This window comes from Pituophis catenifer, unplaced genomic scaffold (assembly GCF_029215685.1).
Source record: "Pituophis catenifer annectens isolate HBS135680 unplaced genomic scaffold, rPitCat1.0.hap2 SCAF_8, whole genome shotgun sequence".
NCBI lineage: Eukaryota > Metazoa > Chordata > Lepidosauria > Squamata > Colubridae > Pituophis > Pituophis catenifer.
Window position 1 is genome coordinate 10,745,829 of NW_027256888.1, and position 16,207 is coordinate 10,762,035.

The following is a 16,207-nucleotide window of genomic DNA, read 5'->3' on the forward strand; positions in this document are numbered from 1 at the left end:
TTAATTTTTTTTCCTGATAGCCCAGCGGGCTTATTCACATAAAATATTTCTCCCCCAAAATTACAAAAGGGAGAAGAGAATGACAACCAGCAATAACAGCAACTAAGATCAAAAGAAGAAGCGTTCAAGACCTTAATATTGTGGAGAATTCTCATTATCCCTTTTTGATTCTAGGTCGATGATTAAAACTTGGGGCCTTCATAAATATCATGGTTTCCCAGTCACTTTTCTCTGCTTCTCTAGTTACTTTTGCAAAAAAAACCAATGTAATTGTCCTCTAGTTTTTATTCTTTATTTACTATTTTATTTACTACTTTTTATTTATTTAATTATATATTTATTTACTATTTTATTCTTTATTTACTATTTTGTTTTAAAATGCAATTCAAAACATTTCAATCCTTTTTAATTGAAAGAAATTTGACTTTCTCCAGGGACAGCTGTCTTGGTAATGAGGGTGCTCAGCATTCATTCAGAAGAATATTTAATGTATTCGTTTTAATTAATTTGTTTAGAATTATGAATATCTGAAAAAGACGTTTTAGGCATTTAAAATTAAAATTAGGCATCTAATCAAAGAGAGAAGCAACCTGAAATTATGGAGAAACTTCCTAACAGAACAATTAGCCAATAGAATAGCGTGGGTGTTCAGAAATTCAGAAATTGTGGGTGCTTCATCCCTGGAGAGTTTAAGAAGAGACTGGACATCTATCTACCTGTCTGAAATTGCATAGGGTCTCCTGCTTGACCGGAGGTTAGACTAGAAGACCTCCAAGGTCCCTTCCAGCTCTATTCTGATTGAAGGGGATTAAAATCTGAGCTTCAGGATCCTTTATTTTGTTCGAAGAAAACGATGCTAGTTCTTTAAAAACGGGAACCTTAAACCAGATTATAGTCTACAGCTGAGACTGCCATTCTTTCTTCTTTTTTAAACTTTTACCCACAGAAGATGATCAAAGTGCAAGGACTAAGACCCTGCTTATAATACAAGCCCTTTATCCCGGTAGCCTCTTTGTTTAGGCAATAAAGCAGGTTCTTATTTTCTCTTTTAAGTGTAAATATAAATGCTAACTTTAAAGAGACTGGAAGTTGAAAATAACCTGGTCTACACACTAACTACCCCACTAATGAAACAATTGGCTTGCTTTCTCAGTTTTCTCCAGCCTGGCACTCTCTAGATATCACATAATCTGGGCCTGTGTGGGCTGCAAGCTGTCTTAACAAAGAGTTCTTCACTCCCAAGAGCCAGTGGGAGCAAGAAAAATAAATTCATCCTGTTTCTCTTTCCTGCTGTACTTCAGTAACCAAGATGAGGGTGATTAACATCTCCAAGTAGCAATATGTCTGCCCCACAAGCTTGTGGGGCAAGCCTGGTGTCCTTATGTTTAATCAAACTGTAGGCCATGTTACATCTGCCTTAAGTTCTTTCATTCTAACACAAGGCTGTCAAACTCCTGGCCCACGAGCCAGATGCGTCACATGCTGGCCACGCCCATGTGCTGGCCACGCCCATGCCCGTTTAGCGAAGGGGAAAAGTCTCCCGATACGCCGCCGTGATGACGTGAATTTGACACCCCTGTTTTAGCAGATGTAGCTAGGCCCCTGTGTGCAGATACAGATAGTCCTTGACTTACAACAGTTCATTTAGTGATCATCCAAAGTTACAACGGCACTGAAAAAAGCGACTTCGAACCACCCCCTAATGACAGTATTTATTTATTTATTTATTTATTGGTTAGATTTATATGCCGCCCTTCTCCGGAGACTCAGGGCGGCTTACAATGCGTTAAGCAATAGCCTTCATACTTTAGTATATACCTGCTTAGTAGGGCTTTTGGCCTCCCCTAAGCAGTGTTCTTTCTTTATACAAAGTCAGTTTATTGCCTTCACAATCCGGGTCCTCATTTTACCTACCTGGAAAGGATGGAAGGCTGAGTCAACCTTGAGCCTGGTGAGATTTGAACTTGCAGGAATTGCAGGCAGCTGGTGCTACTTAATAGCACTTTAGTCTGCTGCGCCACCAAGGCTCTTAATGAACTTGCAGTAATTGCAAAATCCCCATGGTTACATGATCAAAATTCAGACACTTGGCAACTGACTCAGTTGTAGCAACTGACCCGCTGTAGTGTCCCGGGTTCACGTGATTACCTTTTGCAACCTTCTGATAAGCAAAGTCAATGGGGAAGCCGGATTCAGTTCACAACTTTATCATTAACTACAGTAATTCACTTAACAACTATGGCAAGAAAGGTCATAAAAAGGAACAAAACTCACTTAACATGTGTCTCACTTCGTAACAGAAATTTTGGGGTAGATTGTAGGGGTGATATTGAATTATAATTTTATCTTATTTTATTTATGTATATAATAAATTACTGTATTTTATTCCAATTTCATTTTAAATTGTTTTTAATAGGGTTTTTAGTAATAAAATGCAACTCTGTATTTTGATATGGCCTATGGGCTAATCAATAAACTAAACTAACTTACTAACTAATTGTCCCAAAGGTGCTTTTTCAGGAGGCAACTGGAATTTCATGTTTTTTTCTTTGAAGACGTTTCGCTTCTCATCCAAGAAGCTTCTTCAGCTCTGATAGGATGGTGGGGAATGGAAGGATTTATTTTCCTTGCAGACAGCTGGACATTTGCATCCTTTTAGAGGGTCATTGAAGCACTTGGAGGTTTATCTGTCTCCTCAGGGTCACCTGAGTAGTGTTCCTGGTTCCTGTAGTCTTCGGTTTTCCCTCTGGAAATCCATTCCTACTCCCACATCATTCCAAGGGTGTTCATCCCAAATTGTATAGCTAAAAGTCAAAAGTCTTCAAAGAAAAACCAAGTCCAGTTGCCTCCTGAAAAAGCACATTTGGGACAATGGTGACCTGGATCACTGAGAATCTTTACAGACTTCTACTAACTAATTGGTGCTCCTTTCTATATTATCTCACTACTCTCTGTTAATGTCAACATTAAACTTTACGGAATTAATTCTTTTGGTGCTCTTGACAGTCCCACCCAAATTTAACAAAGGGTGCCTGTGAGTTTCTTCCCAAAACATCCCTGTGTGAGGTTGCGTTCAGCGGAGATCTTCAACTTGACATTCCAGAATACAATTATAGTCTACAGCTGAGAATACAAGCACAACCACCTTCTGATATATACAGAAAGTGCCAATTTGGAGAATAACTGCTCAACAATTGGATTGATTTTTTTTTTCACTGTATCCAGATTGCCAATAAGTCAGCATATTTTCCTTGAAATAGATCCAGCATCTCCGAGGAAAAGGGCAGAGTCAGATTACAACTCCGATAAATTTAACTTTAATTAGGTGACTTGACAGAAAAACTAGACTTTTAAGGGGATGGCAGTGATGTTACTGTATTTTTCAGACTATAAGACGTACTTTTTTGACTCCCAAAAGGGGGCGAAAATGTCTGTGCGTCTTATAGACCGAATATTGCCGACGCCCCACCCACCCACCAGCCATTTATTGGCCTCCTCATGCCTTTTTCAGGCCTTTTTTTGGCCCATTTTTGAGGCTTTTTTTCAGCTTGTTTTTGAGGGTTTTTGGGTCCATTCATGAAGCTTTTTTTGGCCCGTTTTTGGGGCTTTTTGGCCCATTTTTGAGGCTTTTTTGGCCCATTTTCAGGGCTTTTTTGGCCCGTTTCCGGGGATTTTTTCTGAAAAAAACGGGCCAAAAAAACCTCAAAAATGGCCTGAAAAAGGCCTTGAAAATGGGCCAAAAAACCTCTGAAAACGGGCCAAAGAAAGCCTCAAAAACAGGCCAAAAAAGCCCAAAAAATGCCCCCCCCCCAAAAAAAGGCCCAAAAAAGGGTAGGCCAAAAACGTTTTTTTTTGTTGATTTCCTCTTCTAAATTTAAGGTGTATCTTATAGTCCGAAAAATACGGTACTTCTTATAAATAAATCCAAAGGCAGAGAAAGATATGGAAGGAAAAGAGATGGCATTTTTAAAGCATCTTTTCTCTTCCAAATATATGTGTTTTTCTGGGTGCAACCATTAAAAAGTACACAATTTTAAACAAGTCAGCCCCCCACCCCCTATTGACAGTCCAGTTTTCTTCCTTCCATATGGAAAACATAAGTCAATTATTACAATAGGCAGTCTTCACCAAGCCGTGAAACTTCAGAAAGAGATGTCGTATCATGTTATATTTAAACCCTATCCTTGAAATAGTTAAGAGACTGTATTGTAGTGTTATTTTATGAATGGATTTGGCAGCAGTGATATAAAACAGCGCACTCCATCCTCGTCTCTTTCCTCTGTGAAATCATTTTTCTGGGGAAATGTGTCTGGATGAAATGAATTGGAAGGCTGTCTACAATGTTTATGTTCCAAGGCAACAACTACAGGTAGTCCTCAACTTACAACAGTTTGCTTAGTGACCATTTGAAGTTACAAAGTGACTTTAGGAGCATTTTTCACACTTATGACCATTGCAGCATCCTCGTGGTCTCTCACATGATTTACATTCAGATCTTTGCAACTGACTCTTATTTATGATGGTTACAGTGTCCCAGGGTCATGGGATCATCTTCTGACGAGCAAAGTCAATGGGGAAGTCAGATTCATTTAACAACCATGTTACTAATTTAAAAACGGCGGTGATTCACTTAAGAACTGTGGCAAGAAAGGTTGTAAAACGGGGCAAAACTCACTTCACAAATTTCTCACTTAGCAACAAAAATTTTGGGCTCAATTGTGGTTCAATTGTATTAACTTTAATCAGTGATCCTTCTGGCTAGGGATGGTAGAAATTGTAGTCCAAAACCTAAGGGAATACAGATTGGAAAGGTTTACTATAAAGAGAATCAAGGTTTGTAATAGCAACATTTGAATTTGCACCTTCTAAAAGCAGTTTAAAATGTATAGGCCAGTGATGGCTAACCTTTTTGCTATCGTGTGCCAAAAGGGGGGAGTTGCGCGCACACGTGCCCACATCCATAATTCTTTGCGCCCTGCCCCCGCGCATGCACACGTGACCCCCGCTCCTGGCACGCGATGACATGGTAAGCCCATTTTTCGCTCTTCCCAGCCTCCAGAGCCTTTCTAGGAGTCTGGGGAGGGCGAAAATGGTCTTCCCCACCCCTCTGGAGGCCGAAAATGGCCCATTTGCCAACTTCTTCATCGCTTGCCCACCAATATGGCTACACGTGCCACCTGTGGCATGCGTGCCATAGGTTTGCCATCATGGGTATAGGTCTTTGTCCCAGGATTCCTCCTTGATTTTCAAGTGTAATATTAAGGATTTGTTTGGGGTTTTTTCTTTGCTTTCAGAATATCGGTGAGTCAACATTATTTAATGCACTGAAGCAACTGCTACCTATTATCAAGCCTTCCAGTAACAGGACGGATGACGATTACACTCCGCAAGAATTACTTCTATTATTGGTGTATATTTACTCCATCGTGGGAGAAGTCAAAACTGGGAAAGAATTAAATGAGGCTGAAAGTCAAGTGAAGGAAGCCTTTGTCCAAGCTATTTGCGATGAACCAGAGCTATCCCCTTTGCTGCAGAAAATAGTAGGTAAGTAAACACTGCATATGCTTCCAACGGAGGTAACTTTTAGTTCAAATAGGCATTGTTTTTATACTGGATTTCAATATAGAATTCTGTCACCTAAATTAGATTTTGTGTGATCAAGCATGTGGAATATGCATTAAAAATGTGTTGGTTACTGTGAGGTAATTAATGCAGAGAAATAAATATAACAGCAGCAATTGAAGGATGCAGTAAGTCCTCTTTTGATGGCAGTGAAATGCATTTAATAAGATCTATTTTTCAATAAACGTTTGAATGGTTGTATTGTAAAATAATGTAACCCTAGCCATGTCTATTCAGAGGGAATTTTGATTCACATAATTTCTACCTGTGTGGGAAAAGATTTGGTAATGTATTTGAACTTCCACTGTGTGTACTTTGTTAAAACGACAAACAGAAAGTATGTTGTGGATTAAGTGAGGGAGTACAGCTAATAAGCATTATCTGCTTTTTTGCTGAACGAAGAGCAGAGAACAATGCCTCTCTTTGTAGCAGTTTTTAAGAAAGGCCGCAAATATAATGAGGATAAATAACATTGCCAAAGTCAGAACTGACTTTGTAATTGTGACTACCGTATTTTTCGGAGTATAAGACACACCGGACTATAAGACGCACCTACCTTTTTTGGTGAGGAAAACAAGAAAAAGAAATCTGCCTCTGCCTTCCAGCAATTTTGCTTCATTGGAGCAAACAGCCTGCTTTACTTTCATTTTCATTTTCAGTATAGCCTGATTAGCACAAGGGGAATTTTCTTCTTTGAAAATATGATAGATAAAATAAGACAGTGAAAGAACGTGATCAATTTTGCTTGTTGATCCCCCCTACCTAAGCTCTAGAACAGTGACGGCTAACCTTTTCGGCGCTGAGTGCTGAAACTGGAGCGCATGTGCACACGCCGGAGCACTGGAACCTGGAAGAGAGCAGCTGGCCGGTGCGCAAACCTCTTCTGGGTTCCATCATGCATATGCGCATCAGCCAGCTGCTGTCTTCCGGGTTCCAACGCGTGCTGGACAGCTGGAACCTGAAAGATAGCAGATGGCTGGTGCGCATGTGTGCTGGACCAGCTGTACTGTGCAACACTGCGCATGCCCACATAGGTTTGCCATCACGGCTCTAGAAGAATGAAATCTTCTACCAACATGTTACAATGCAAACAAAATGCTTTATTCCGAATTGTATCTCCTTCTACGTCTTGTCTTCTCTAGCACTACCACTACAGCATGTCTAAAATAAATGCTTTATTTATTTAATATGAGTGTTAGATAATTAAAAGGGGAGCTGCATTAAGTCCTTGTCCGTGTTTTGGAAATACCTGAGATAACGCAGGTGAGGCAGCGTACAGTAGTGTCATTAATCCAGTTTCATTTAGTTTTAAAAATAGAACTGTGCAGTAATACTGAAGAAGTTAGCAGATCCCTTGGAAAATGCGTATTGTTTATCTACATACTCAGTAGAGATCATTAATTTTTTTCATGTAATTGTAGACTTCTCTTCACTTGGAGATCCAATAGACCTCTTGTATAAATACTACTAATTGAAAGAGTTTTCTGTTGACCTTCTTTGGTTTGCAATTTAGTAAGACTTATCTTTCTGCTCAATATATATATATACCCCCAACCAAAACCCCCAACCAATCAGAACACACCTCTGCCCAATCAGAACACAGCCAAGCTCCCACCCAATCAGTTCACACCCCCACTGGCAGTTAAAAGGAAGAAACAGCTGCGATCACACACATTGCTCCTAGAAGCACGAAGCCGAGAACACCAGCCTGAAGATGACGAATGAGACTTCGTCGAAACGTTGCCAAGAAACCTCCAATTTTACGCGGGAGAAAACCCGAATAACCAAAGACCTACATACAAACACCCACGAAAACCTCAGAAAACATATATATATTAAATTCTAGTTAGATGACATAAATCTTTGAAGAAGAGATAGAAAGTTTTACAGCCAAGTTTACAAGCAGGTTTTACAAGTGCGTTATTGCATATGCTTTAACTTAGGAGAGAGTCTGTGACCAACAATACAGATTTGATAAGTCATTATTAAGTTTTTTCCGTAGGGTGGTAGATATCCGTTTATAACAACTTGTAAATGTTGCCAGATTTGAATAAGAGAGAATCCAATGAAGTTGTTTATACAGAATGTACAAAATAAACAATATTTACAGAAGACAACATAACTTGATTGTTTACATCGTATCTGAAAAAGCTGAAAAGTTAAAATACACAGCTTTCATGGAATAGTTTTCTGATATATACATAGAATTTTTTTTCTCATTGTACCTGAACTTCAGAATAAAAATTAAACTTTTCCTGCACGTGAGACATTTTTGGTTACTACCCTTATCAAGGTATAAGTGCATATTACCGAGAACATGCAGTATGGCAGCCTCGTACCAAATTTTGTCCTTTCATCTCCGTTAATATATGAAAAGGTTTGTTCTCATTAGCACATTTCTCCATTCTCCTTCAAGCAACAGCCAGCGATGAGGAGCCAGATTGGAGAAATTGACTGTGCAATTAATGTGGGAGACAGATTAAGTTAAACCAGCTGTGCTTTTAACAGCATTTAGGCAGGCTCCACATTTTTGTATGAAAAAAGAAAAAAACCCATGTGCAGTGAAGTGTTATCCTGTCACATGATTAATGCACAAGTCTTTGCAAGTCTGTCAGTTGGCAACAATTTTCAGACGAAAAGGCTTATTAAGCCTTCATTGAGCAGCAATAATACTTGCTTTAACCACATATAGGCTAGATGTAAGGACAATTTGTGCGTGTAGTCAAGGCTATGGTTTTCCCAGTTGCAATGTATGGCTGGGAAAGTTGGACCATAAGAAAGTCTGAGCGCCAAAGAATTGAGGCCTTTGAATGATGGTGCTGGAGAAGACTTCTGTGTGCATGTGTGTGATATAAAGACAGACAGACAGACAGACAGACAGACAGACAGACAGACAGACAGACAGAGATAGATAGATAGATAGATAGATAGATAGATAGATAGATAGATATATCGATCGATCATAGGTACATAGATAGATAGATAGATAGATAGATAAGTAGGTAGATAGACAGACAGACAGACAGACAGATAGAGATAGATAAGGAGATAGATTAGACAGACAGACAGACAGACAGACAGACAGAAAGATAGATAGATAGATAGATAGATAGATAGATAGATAGATAGATAGATCGATCATAGGTACATAGATAGATAAGTAGGTACATAGATAAATAGATAGATAAGTAGGTACATAGATAGACAGAGATAGATAGATAGATAGATAGATAGATAGATAGATAGATAGATAGATCATAGGTACATAGATAGATAGATAGATAGATAGATAGATAGGTAGGTAGGTAGGTAGATAGATAGATAGATAGATAGATGATAGATGATAGATAGATAGATAGATAGATAGATAGATAGATAGATAGGGAAGTAGGGAGGTAGAGATAGATAGATAGATAGATAGATAGATAGATAGATAGATAGATAGATAGATAGATAGATCATAGATAGATAAGTAGATAGATAGATAGATAGATAGATAGGGAAGTAGGGAGGGAGAGAGAGAGAGAGAGAGAGAGAGAGCGATAGATAGATAGATAGATAGATAGATAGATAGATAGATAGATCATAGGCATATAGATAGATAGATAAGTAGGTAGATAGACAGACAGACAGATAGAGATAGATAAGGAGATAGATAGATAGATAGATAGATAGATAGATAGATAGATAGATAGATCATAGGTACATAGATAGATAGATAAGTAGGTAGATAGATACATAGACAGACAGATAGACAGACAGACAGACAGACAGACAGATAGATAGATAGATCAATCATAGGTACATAGGTACATAGATAGATAAATAGATAAATAGATAGATAGATAGATAGATAGATAGATAGATAGATAGATAGATAAGTAGGTAGATAGACAGACAGAGATCGATCGATCGATAGATCGATCGATCGATCGATCATAGGTAAATAGATAGATAGATAGATAAATAGATAGATAGATAGATAAGTAGGTAGGTAGATAGACAGATAGGTAGATAGATAGATAGATAGATAGATAGATAGATAGATAGATAGATAGATAATAGGTAGGTAGGTAGGTAGGTAGGTAGATAGATAGATAGATAGATAGATAGATAGATAGATAGATAGATAGATAGATAAGGCAGGCAGGCAGGCAGGTAGAGAGATAGATGATAGACAGACAGACAGATTGTCCGTCCATCCGTCTGTCCTGTTTTGCCCATGTTCCTTTCCCAGTTACGGCTAACTGGACCTGACTGGAATTGTCCTGTTCTGTTGCAATATCATTAAGTATTTATGTTTCTCAGCGTATAAACACATTTGCATTGAGAGGTCACTGAACATATGGTGCTTAAAAATTAGCAAATTAGCATAGCAGAGGATAGCATAGCATTTTAGGTTTATATATCGCCCTCTCTTTACAGCCCTCTCTAGGCAGTTTATAACCTCAGTATTTTGCCCCCAACAATCTGGTTCCTCATTTTACCAACCGCGAAAGGATGGAAGGCTAAGTCAACCTTGAACCCCATTCAGGATCGAACTCCAGGCTGTGGGCAGAGCTTCCCTGCAATACTGCACTTTAACCACTGCGCCGCCAGGGCTCTTCAAATTAACTGGCTTTAAAATCAAACCACATTACGTATACAGCCCTTTTGTGAATAATCTTCCTTCCTCCTCCCCTGCTTGTTTTTCATACAGCTTTAAAAAGAATCCAAGAACTGGCAGAAAGCAATTTATGCATATTTAAAACATAACTATCCTTCTGGATTTTGGCATTCAGAAACTGTGACGTGTGACTTTAATGTTACTGACATTAAAATTCAGAGTAGGAAGGAATAATTGCTCTTTACTGACATATAATTTACTGCAGTTTGTGTTGAATTTTCATATTCTGTAACACTGAGATTTTTTTTTCATGAATGATGATGATGAGATGTATCTTCTATTTGCAAGTTTGGAGAGCAATTCTGTGTGTGTTTGTCTGTTTTTCTCTCTCTCACACACACACAGAGATACCAGGTTGTTTCTGACAATAATTCCAGTCTTCACCACAAAAATGGGAATAAGTATGAAGGCTTTCCCCTATAATTGGCTGTTAGATTTGGTTGAAAAATTGGTTTACGGGACTGAGAAATCCCAGCTGTCAAGGAAAAAAAAAAAATCAGAACATATTGCCTTGAACTGAATTTCCTGATTCAACATTCCAAATAGCCAATATATTCAAGCAGAAGAATCCTTAAAACAAATATTTTAGCAGTGACAGGTAATTCTAAATACGCATGCTTGAATGCAGTCTTTTTTTTTTTTTTTTTAAATTTGATTTATATGCCGCCCTTCTCCGAAGACTCAGGGCGGCTTACAATGTGCTCAGCAATAGCCTTCATCCTTTTGTATATTTATACAAAGTCAGCTTATTGCCCCCACAACTGGGTCCTCAATTTACCTACCTTAGAAAGGATGGAAGGCTGAGTCAACCTTCAGCCTTGGCGAGATTCGAACCCTGCAGTAATTGCAGGCAGCTGGTCTTAATAACCAGCTTAATAACAGGTGCCTTAAACCACTGTACTACCAAGGCTCTTATGGTACCTCAGTAGCTCATATCCCCAACAACCAGTCTGCGGACCAGTATCGCTCATGTCAGAAACCGGGGCGCCGAAACAAGCGAACCCCAATCTGTGGGATGCAGGCAGCATGTGAAACCACGCTCCCTCCGGTCCATGTTCTGGCTTCCAGGTTGTTGCAGGAGGCTTTCCAGGCCCAAAATGGGGTGCAGGGGGCCTCACATGCCCCCCCATGCCTCATTTTGGCTTCCGGGTTGGTGAGGAAGCTTTCCTAAACGGGACACGGGGGTTTGCGTGCACATGCGTGAACCCTGTAAGTGCCCCGCACATGTACCCCGCCCCCGTGCATGCACACGTGCATCCCCCACATGCGCCCCGCCCCCCCACGCCTATGCGGCAGAGACCTGAAGGCCAAATGACCAGCGGGAGGCACACGAACATGCGCGGTGGAGCTGGAGTGGGACGACTGCTGGCATCCCCGCAGAGAGGGCTCTGCGTGCCATTGTGGCACACGTGCCATAGGTTCGCCATCACGGCCCTAGGTGATTTGTTCTGAAGGGCTTCTCGTGATGCTATTATCACACACTTAATTGATACTCACAGTAAAAAATTTTTACACGAGTTGTTAGCACTGTAGTAGAAGCTACTTTTCCAAAGAGCAAATGCGCAAAGAGTAAAGATCTCGCGGATGTGCAGAGACAGCTGTGCTATTTGTTGAACGACAACTGGGGAAACAAAAATAGGAAATCTCTGCCTAGTGATTTCTGCTGTATCCAAAATGTATGTATGTATGTATGTATGTATGTATGTATGTATGTATGTATGTATGTATTTATTTATTTATTTATTTATTTATTTATTTATTTATTTATTTATTTATTTTTATTGGTTCAATTTTATATGCCACCCTTCTCCGGAGACTCAGGGCGGCTTACAATGCGTTAAGCAATAGCCTTCATCCTTTTTGTATATACCTGCTTAGTAGGGCTTTCGCCCCCCCCCCCCCCAAAGCAGTGTTCTTTTTTATACAAAGACAGTTTATACAAAGTCAAAATGATGGGCTATGGAAATCATGTTTCCAGGCTGCCTGAAATAACCGTTTTGAGAAAAGGTAGCATACATAGTTAAAAATCGTTGTACTTATGTTAAAGCAACAAGATTTACATGAAAGGAGGCCGAGTCTACCTATAAGATGATCTGCCCAAATATAGGAATAAGAGAAAGAAAATAAAGTGAGGTGAAAAATCCTATTCACTGCCCAGAGATGGTTCAGATTGGATCAGCTGATAAATTCTATAAAATAAATACATCTATAGAGCAGCCAATTCCTGTTGAAACCAATCCTGGAATTTTTCCTCTCCCCAATAAAGGGATTCATTTATCTTAATTTATTAATTTAATCACCCCAGCTTTTGAAGACTGCCAAAACCCCGCCATGTCACAGGAAGTGCAAGAATAGCAGCAATCTCGGATCAGCGATTTGCTTTAGTGTAAAAAAAAAAAGCTGCTTTTGGGATAATTCCCACTGTAAATTACATATTTATGGAGACAGGAAGTCTACTGCTCCTGCACGTCATTTAAACTGAGTCTGAACGACATGTTGTATGGAATACATGTTTTGGGCAAGTGTATTTATCCTCATTGTCTAGCACCATAGGCAGCTTTTGAATAAATGGACACTAATAGGATCATGCTGTATATCAGGGGTGTCAAACTTGCATTGTCACATGATGTATCATAACTTTTTCTCCTTTGCTAAACAGGGCATGGGCATGGGCAGTGCGAGACACATCCAGCCCACAAGTTTGACACCCCTGCTGTATATTATTTATTGTGCATTTAGACACTATGATAGTACGAGAAGTTCACCACCAACAAGAACCATGGTGAAGACATTTAAATATTATTCCATTTATTTCTTGGAAAGAGCTTATGGGCAGAGTGGAATCTTTGAACTGTTAAGGTTATGAACTACAGCCTTTCATTGTTGTCTCATCATCGGTATTCAGCCGGTTTGCACCGGTCCGAGTGAACCGGTAGTGGGTGATCGCAGGTGGGCCCACCCGCCCCAGCTCTAAGCTGTGCTACATAGACACGTTTTCGAGGCCGGGCACATGCGTGGAAGGTGCGCGAGCAAGCAAAGCACATGCATGGAAGGCCAGGTGCATACGCCGATAGCACGCAGGGCGAACCGGTGGTAAAGGTATGTGAAGCCCGTCCCTGATGGGAATAATCCCACAGCAAACTGTCTAGAACAATTGGGACTGAACAAATCACTACCTCTGACTATATCATCGCAAACCTTCTTCTCCATGCTCCATGGATTGTCCAGATGGACAAGCTTGAGGTCATGTAAGAGGGAAAACACCGCTTCCCAAATGGAGTACTTGAAGCCGTCTTTCGCAGTGGTGAAATGTAAAATTTGTTACTACTGGTTCTGTGGCTTGGTGTGTGTGTGGGGGGTAATGTAACTGGGTGGGCGTGGCCAACTTTTTTTTTTTTTTTTTTTTACTTTTAAAAGCATTTTTTCTACAACCTGTTCGACCGATCACGCGGCTCAGCTGGGCATGGGGGAGGGCAGGGATTTTTGCTACCAGTTCGCCGAACCACCCGCCGCTATCGTTACCGGATCAGGCGATCCAGTCTGAACCAGGAACATTTCACCCCTGGTCTTTCGGCTGCTCAGCTGCTGTTTAATGATGAGATAAGGCAGAGACATGATATGTCCTTTGGGATATTTAGTGAGACATCTTTGCTGTGGAAGCAGGCTCTGTGGATGTGGTCTCCAAGGTGCCATATCAGTAGAGTAACAATGAGAGTTGCTTTTCTACCATAAAAAAAAAAAATAGTTTGATGCCTAAATTGTCTTAGTACATTTCTAAAATCTTATATAATGTTCCTCAGCTTCACTTGTCTTTCATTCAAGTTAAATCTGTAACAAGATGGGATTAGTGGAAGACAGACAAAAGGTGATTACAAAGGTTTAAACACTTTCCTCCCCTTCCATTACAAAGACTGATTGATAATCACATGCATGTTTTCTTATGTCGTATAAATCAATAATGATTTACCATTTTACCACAAAATAACAGGAAGGGTGGGGGAGGGAAGCTGTCTATCAGGGTTGATCCTTGTTGTACAAATAGAGTTAAGATGTCTCATTTATAACCTTGATGTATTACTTTAAAATGAAAGATTAGTAAGATGTGTCTAGTAAAGTAACAATTTATGATATCTCTCTTTTTAAAAAAAAAAAAAACACACCAAGTTTGGGCTACAATCCCCTTACATACTTTTAGATCCTATTAAAGGCAATAAAAATTGTCTCCACTGAGCTTGAAGCCTGTATTGTAAACTAATGGCTGAGTGTCTTTTTGTGAAAGGGATTCCCTTCTATGCCCATCTACCCCACACCTGAATAGAGTGGGAAGAGGGCAGTTCAGTTTGAATCTGAACAGACAATTCTTAAACCCTTGGTCCTCCAAAGTGATACCCATGGGAAACATAGCATCTAGATTCTAGAACATTCCATTGAGGGCCTGTAGACCTCACAAGCCAGAAAGAGGGCTGAGAAAATATCTTCAGTGCCCTCACATCCTGGACATTAATTATTTCAACATCTCCCCTCAGGACCATTACGTGCCTAAATAACTAGACACAGGAACATTTTTTCCCCTCGTGCCATCCCTCTGCTGAACACCTAATTCCCACTGTCTTATGCTTAAGGATATTTACTCATGTAGTAGGGCTACATTGCTGTTATCCTTCTCATCTTTCCTATTACCTTCTCCTTTTGGTATCTTATGATTTATCACTTTGTTGTTTGTACCTCATGATTTATGATTGTATCTTATGATTTATTATCTATGGGCTATCACTTTGTTGTTTGTATGTACACTGAGAGCTTATGTTTGTATATACACTGTATGTTTGTCTGTACACTGAGAGCTTATGCACGGGAGACAAATTCCTTTGTCTGTCCAATCACACTTGGCCAATAAAGCTATTCTATTCTATTCTATTCTATTCTATTCTATTCTATTCTATTCTATTCTATTCTATTCTATTCTATTCTATTCTATTCTATTCTATGCGAAATTCACTCCTTTTCCTAGCCTGTTCCTATTGGTTTCATTCACTGGCCGCTTTGCTTCCATTCAAGCTTGATGTCCAAAGGAGTCGTGTGATTTCTGAAAACCCACCCCACTTCCCATTCAACAGGCAGAAACAGGCAGTTTCCAAAGAGATTTTCCACTGGTTGTTTTTTTTTTTTTTCTTTTTTATGTCAGCTTGCTTTGCAGTAAAGAGGCATCTTGGATGTTTTTGAATGTGTGCGAGTCCAGATCAAGGAGGCCAACCTACATGACTGCACCTTATTTCTGCCCCTTTTCTGAAATTTTGTATTTATTTATTATACTGTACATACCTGATATAGAAAAGAAATAAGAATTCTAGCTTCCTTTACTTATGTAAGTCCTCATCCCTAGCTGTATTCATTATTATTATTGTTTGTTTATTTGTTTGTCAACAAGTACAAGGAAACAAGTAACAGTATAGACATAGACATAGACACATGAAAAACAATTGGCACAAATAAAAGGATATAAATATAAAGGAGCCGGAGTGGCCTAGGAGGCTAATGCCTCCTACTAAGGCAGCATTTAACATCCAGCTGCCTGCAATTACTGCGAGTTCAATTCTCACCAGGCTCAAGATCGACTCAGCCTTCCATCCTTTCTAAGGTAGGTTAAATGAGGACCCGGATTGTGGGGGCAATAAACTGACTTTGTATAAAATATACAAAAGTATGAAGGCTATTGCTTAACGCATTGTAAGCCGCCCTGAGTCTCCGGAGAAGGGCGGCATATAAAAACAAAAATAAATAAATCAATAAATAAAATAGGCAAAACATAGCCATAAACACATAAAATGATTACATATAAATGGGGACAGTAGGACAGGGACGGTAGGCACGCTGGTGCGCTTATGCACGCCCCCTGAGGGACCTCTTACGAAACATGAA

General features: G+C 39.6%; 1 protein-coding gene across 1 annotated transcript in view; it reads left to right on the forward strand.

The window, feature by feature from the left end:
- Nucleotides 1-16,207, forward strand: part of SCFD2 (sec1 family domain containing 2) — a 181,892-nt gene that overhangs the window by 53,731 nt on the left and 111,954 nt on the right. Inside the window, exon 5 of the mRNA XM_070948848.1 lies at nucleotides 5,295-5,544. Coding sequence (XP_070804949.1) covers nucleotides 5,295-5,544 — 250 coding nt within the window. The remainder of the gene's footprint in view (nucleotides 1-5,294; nucleotides 5,545-16,207) is intronic.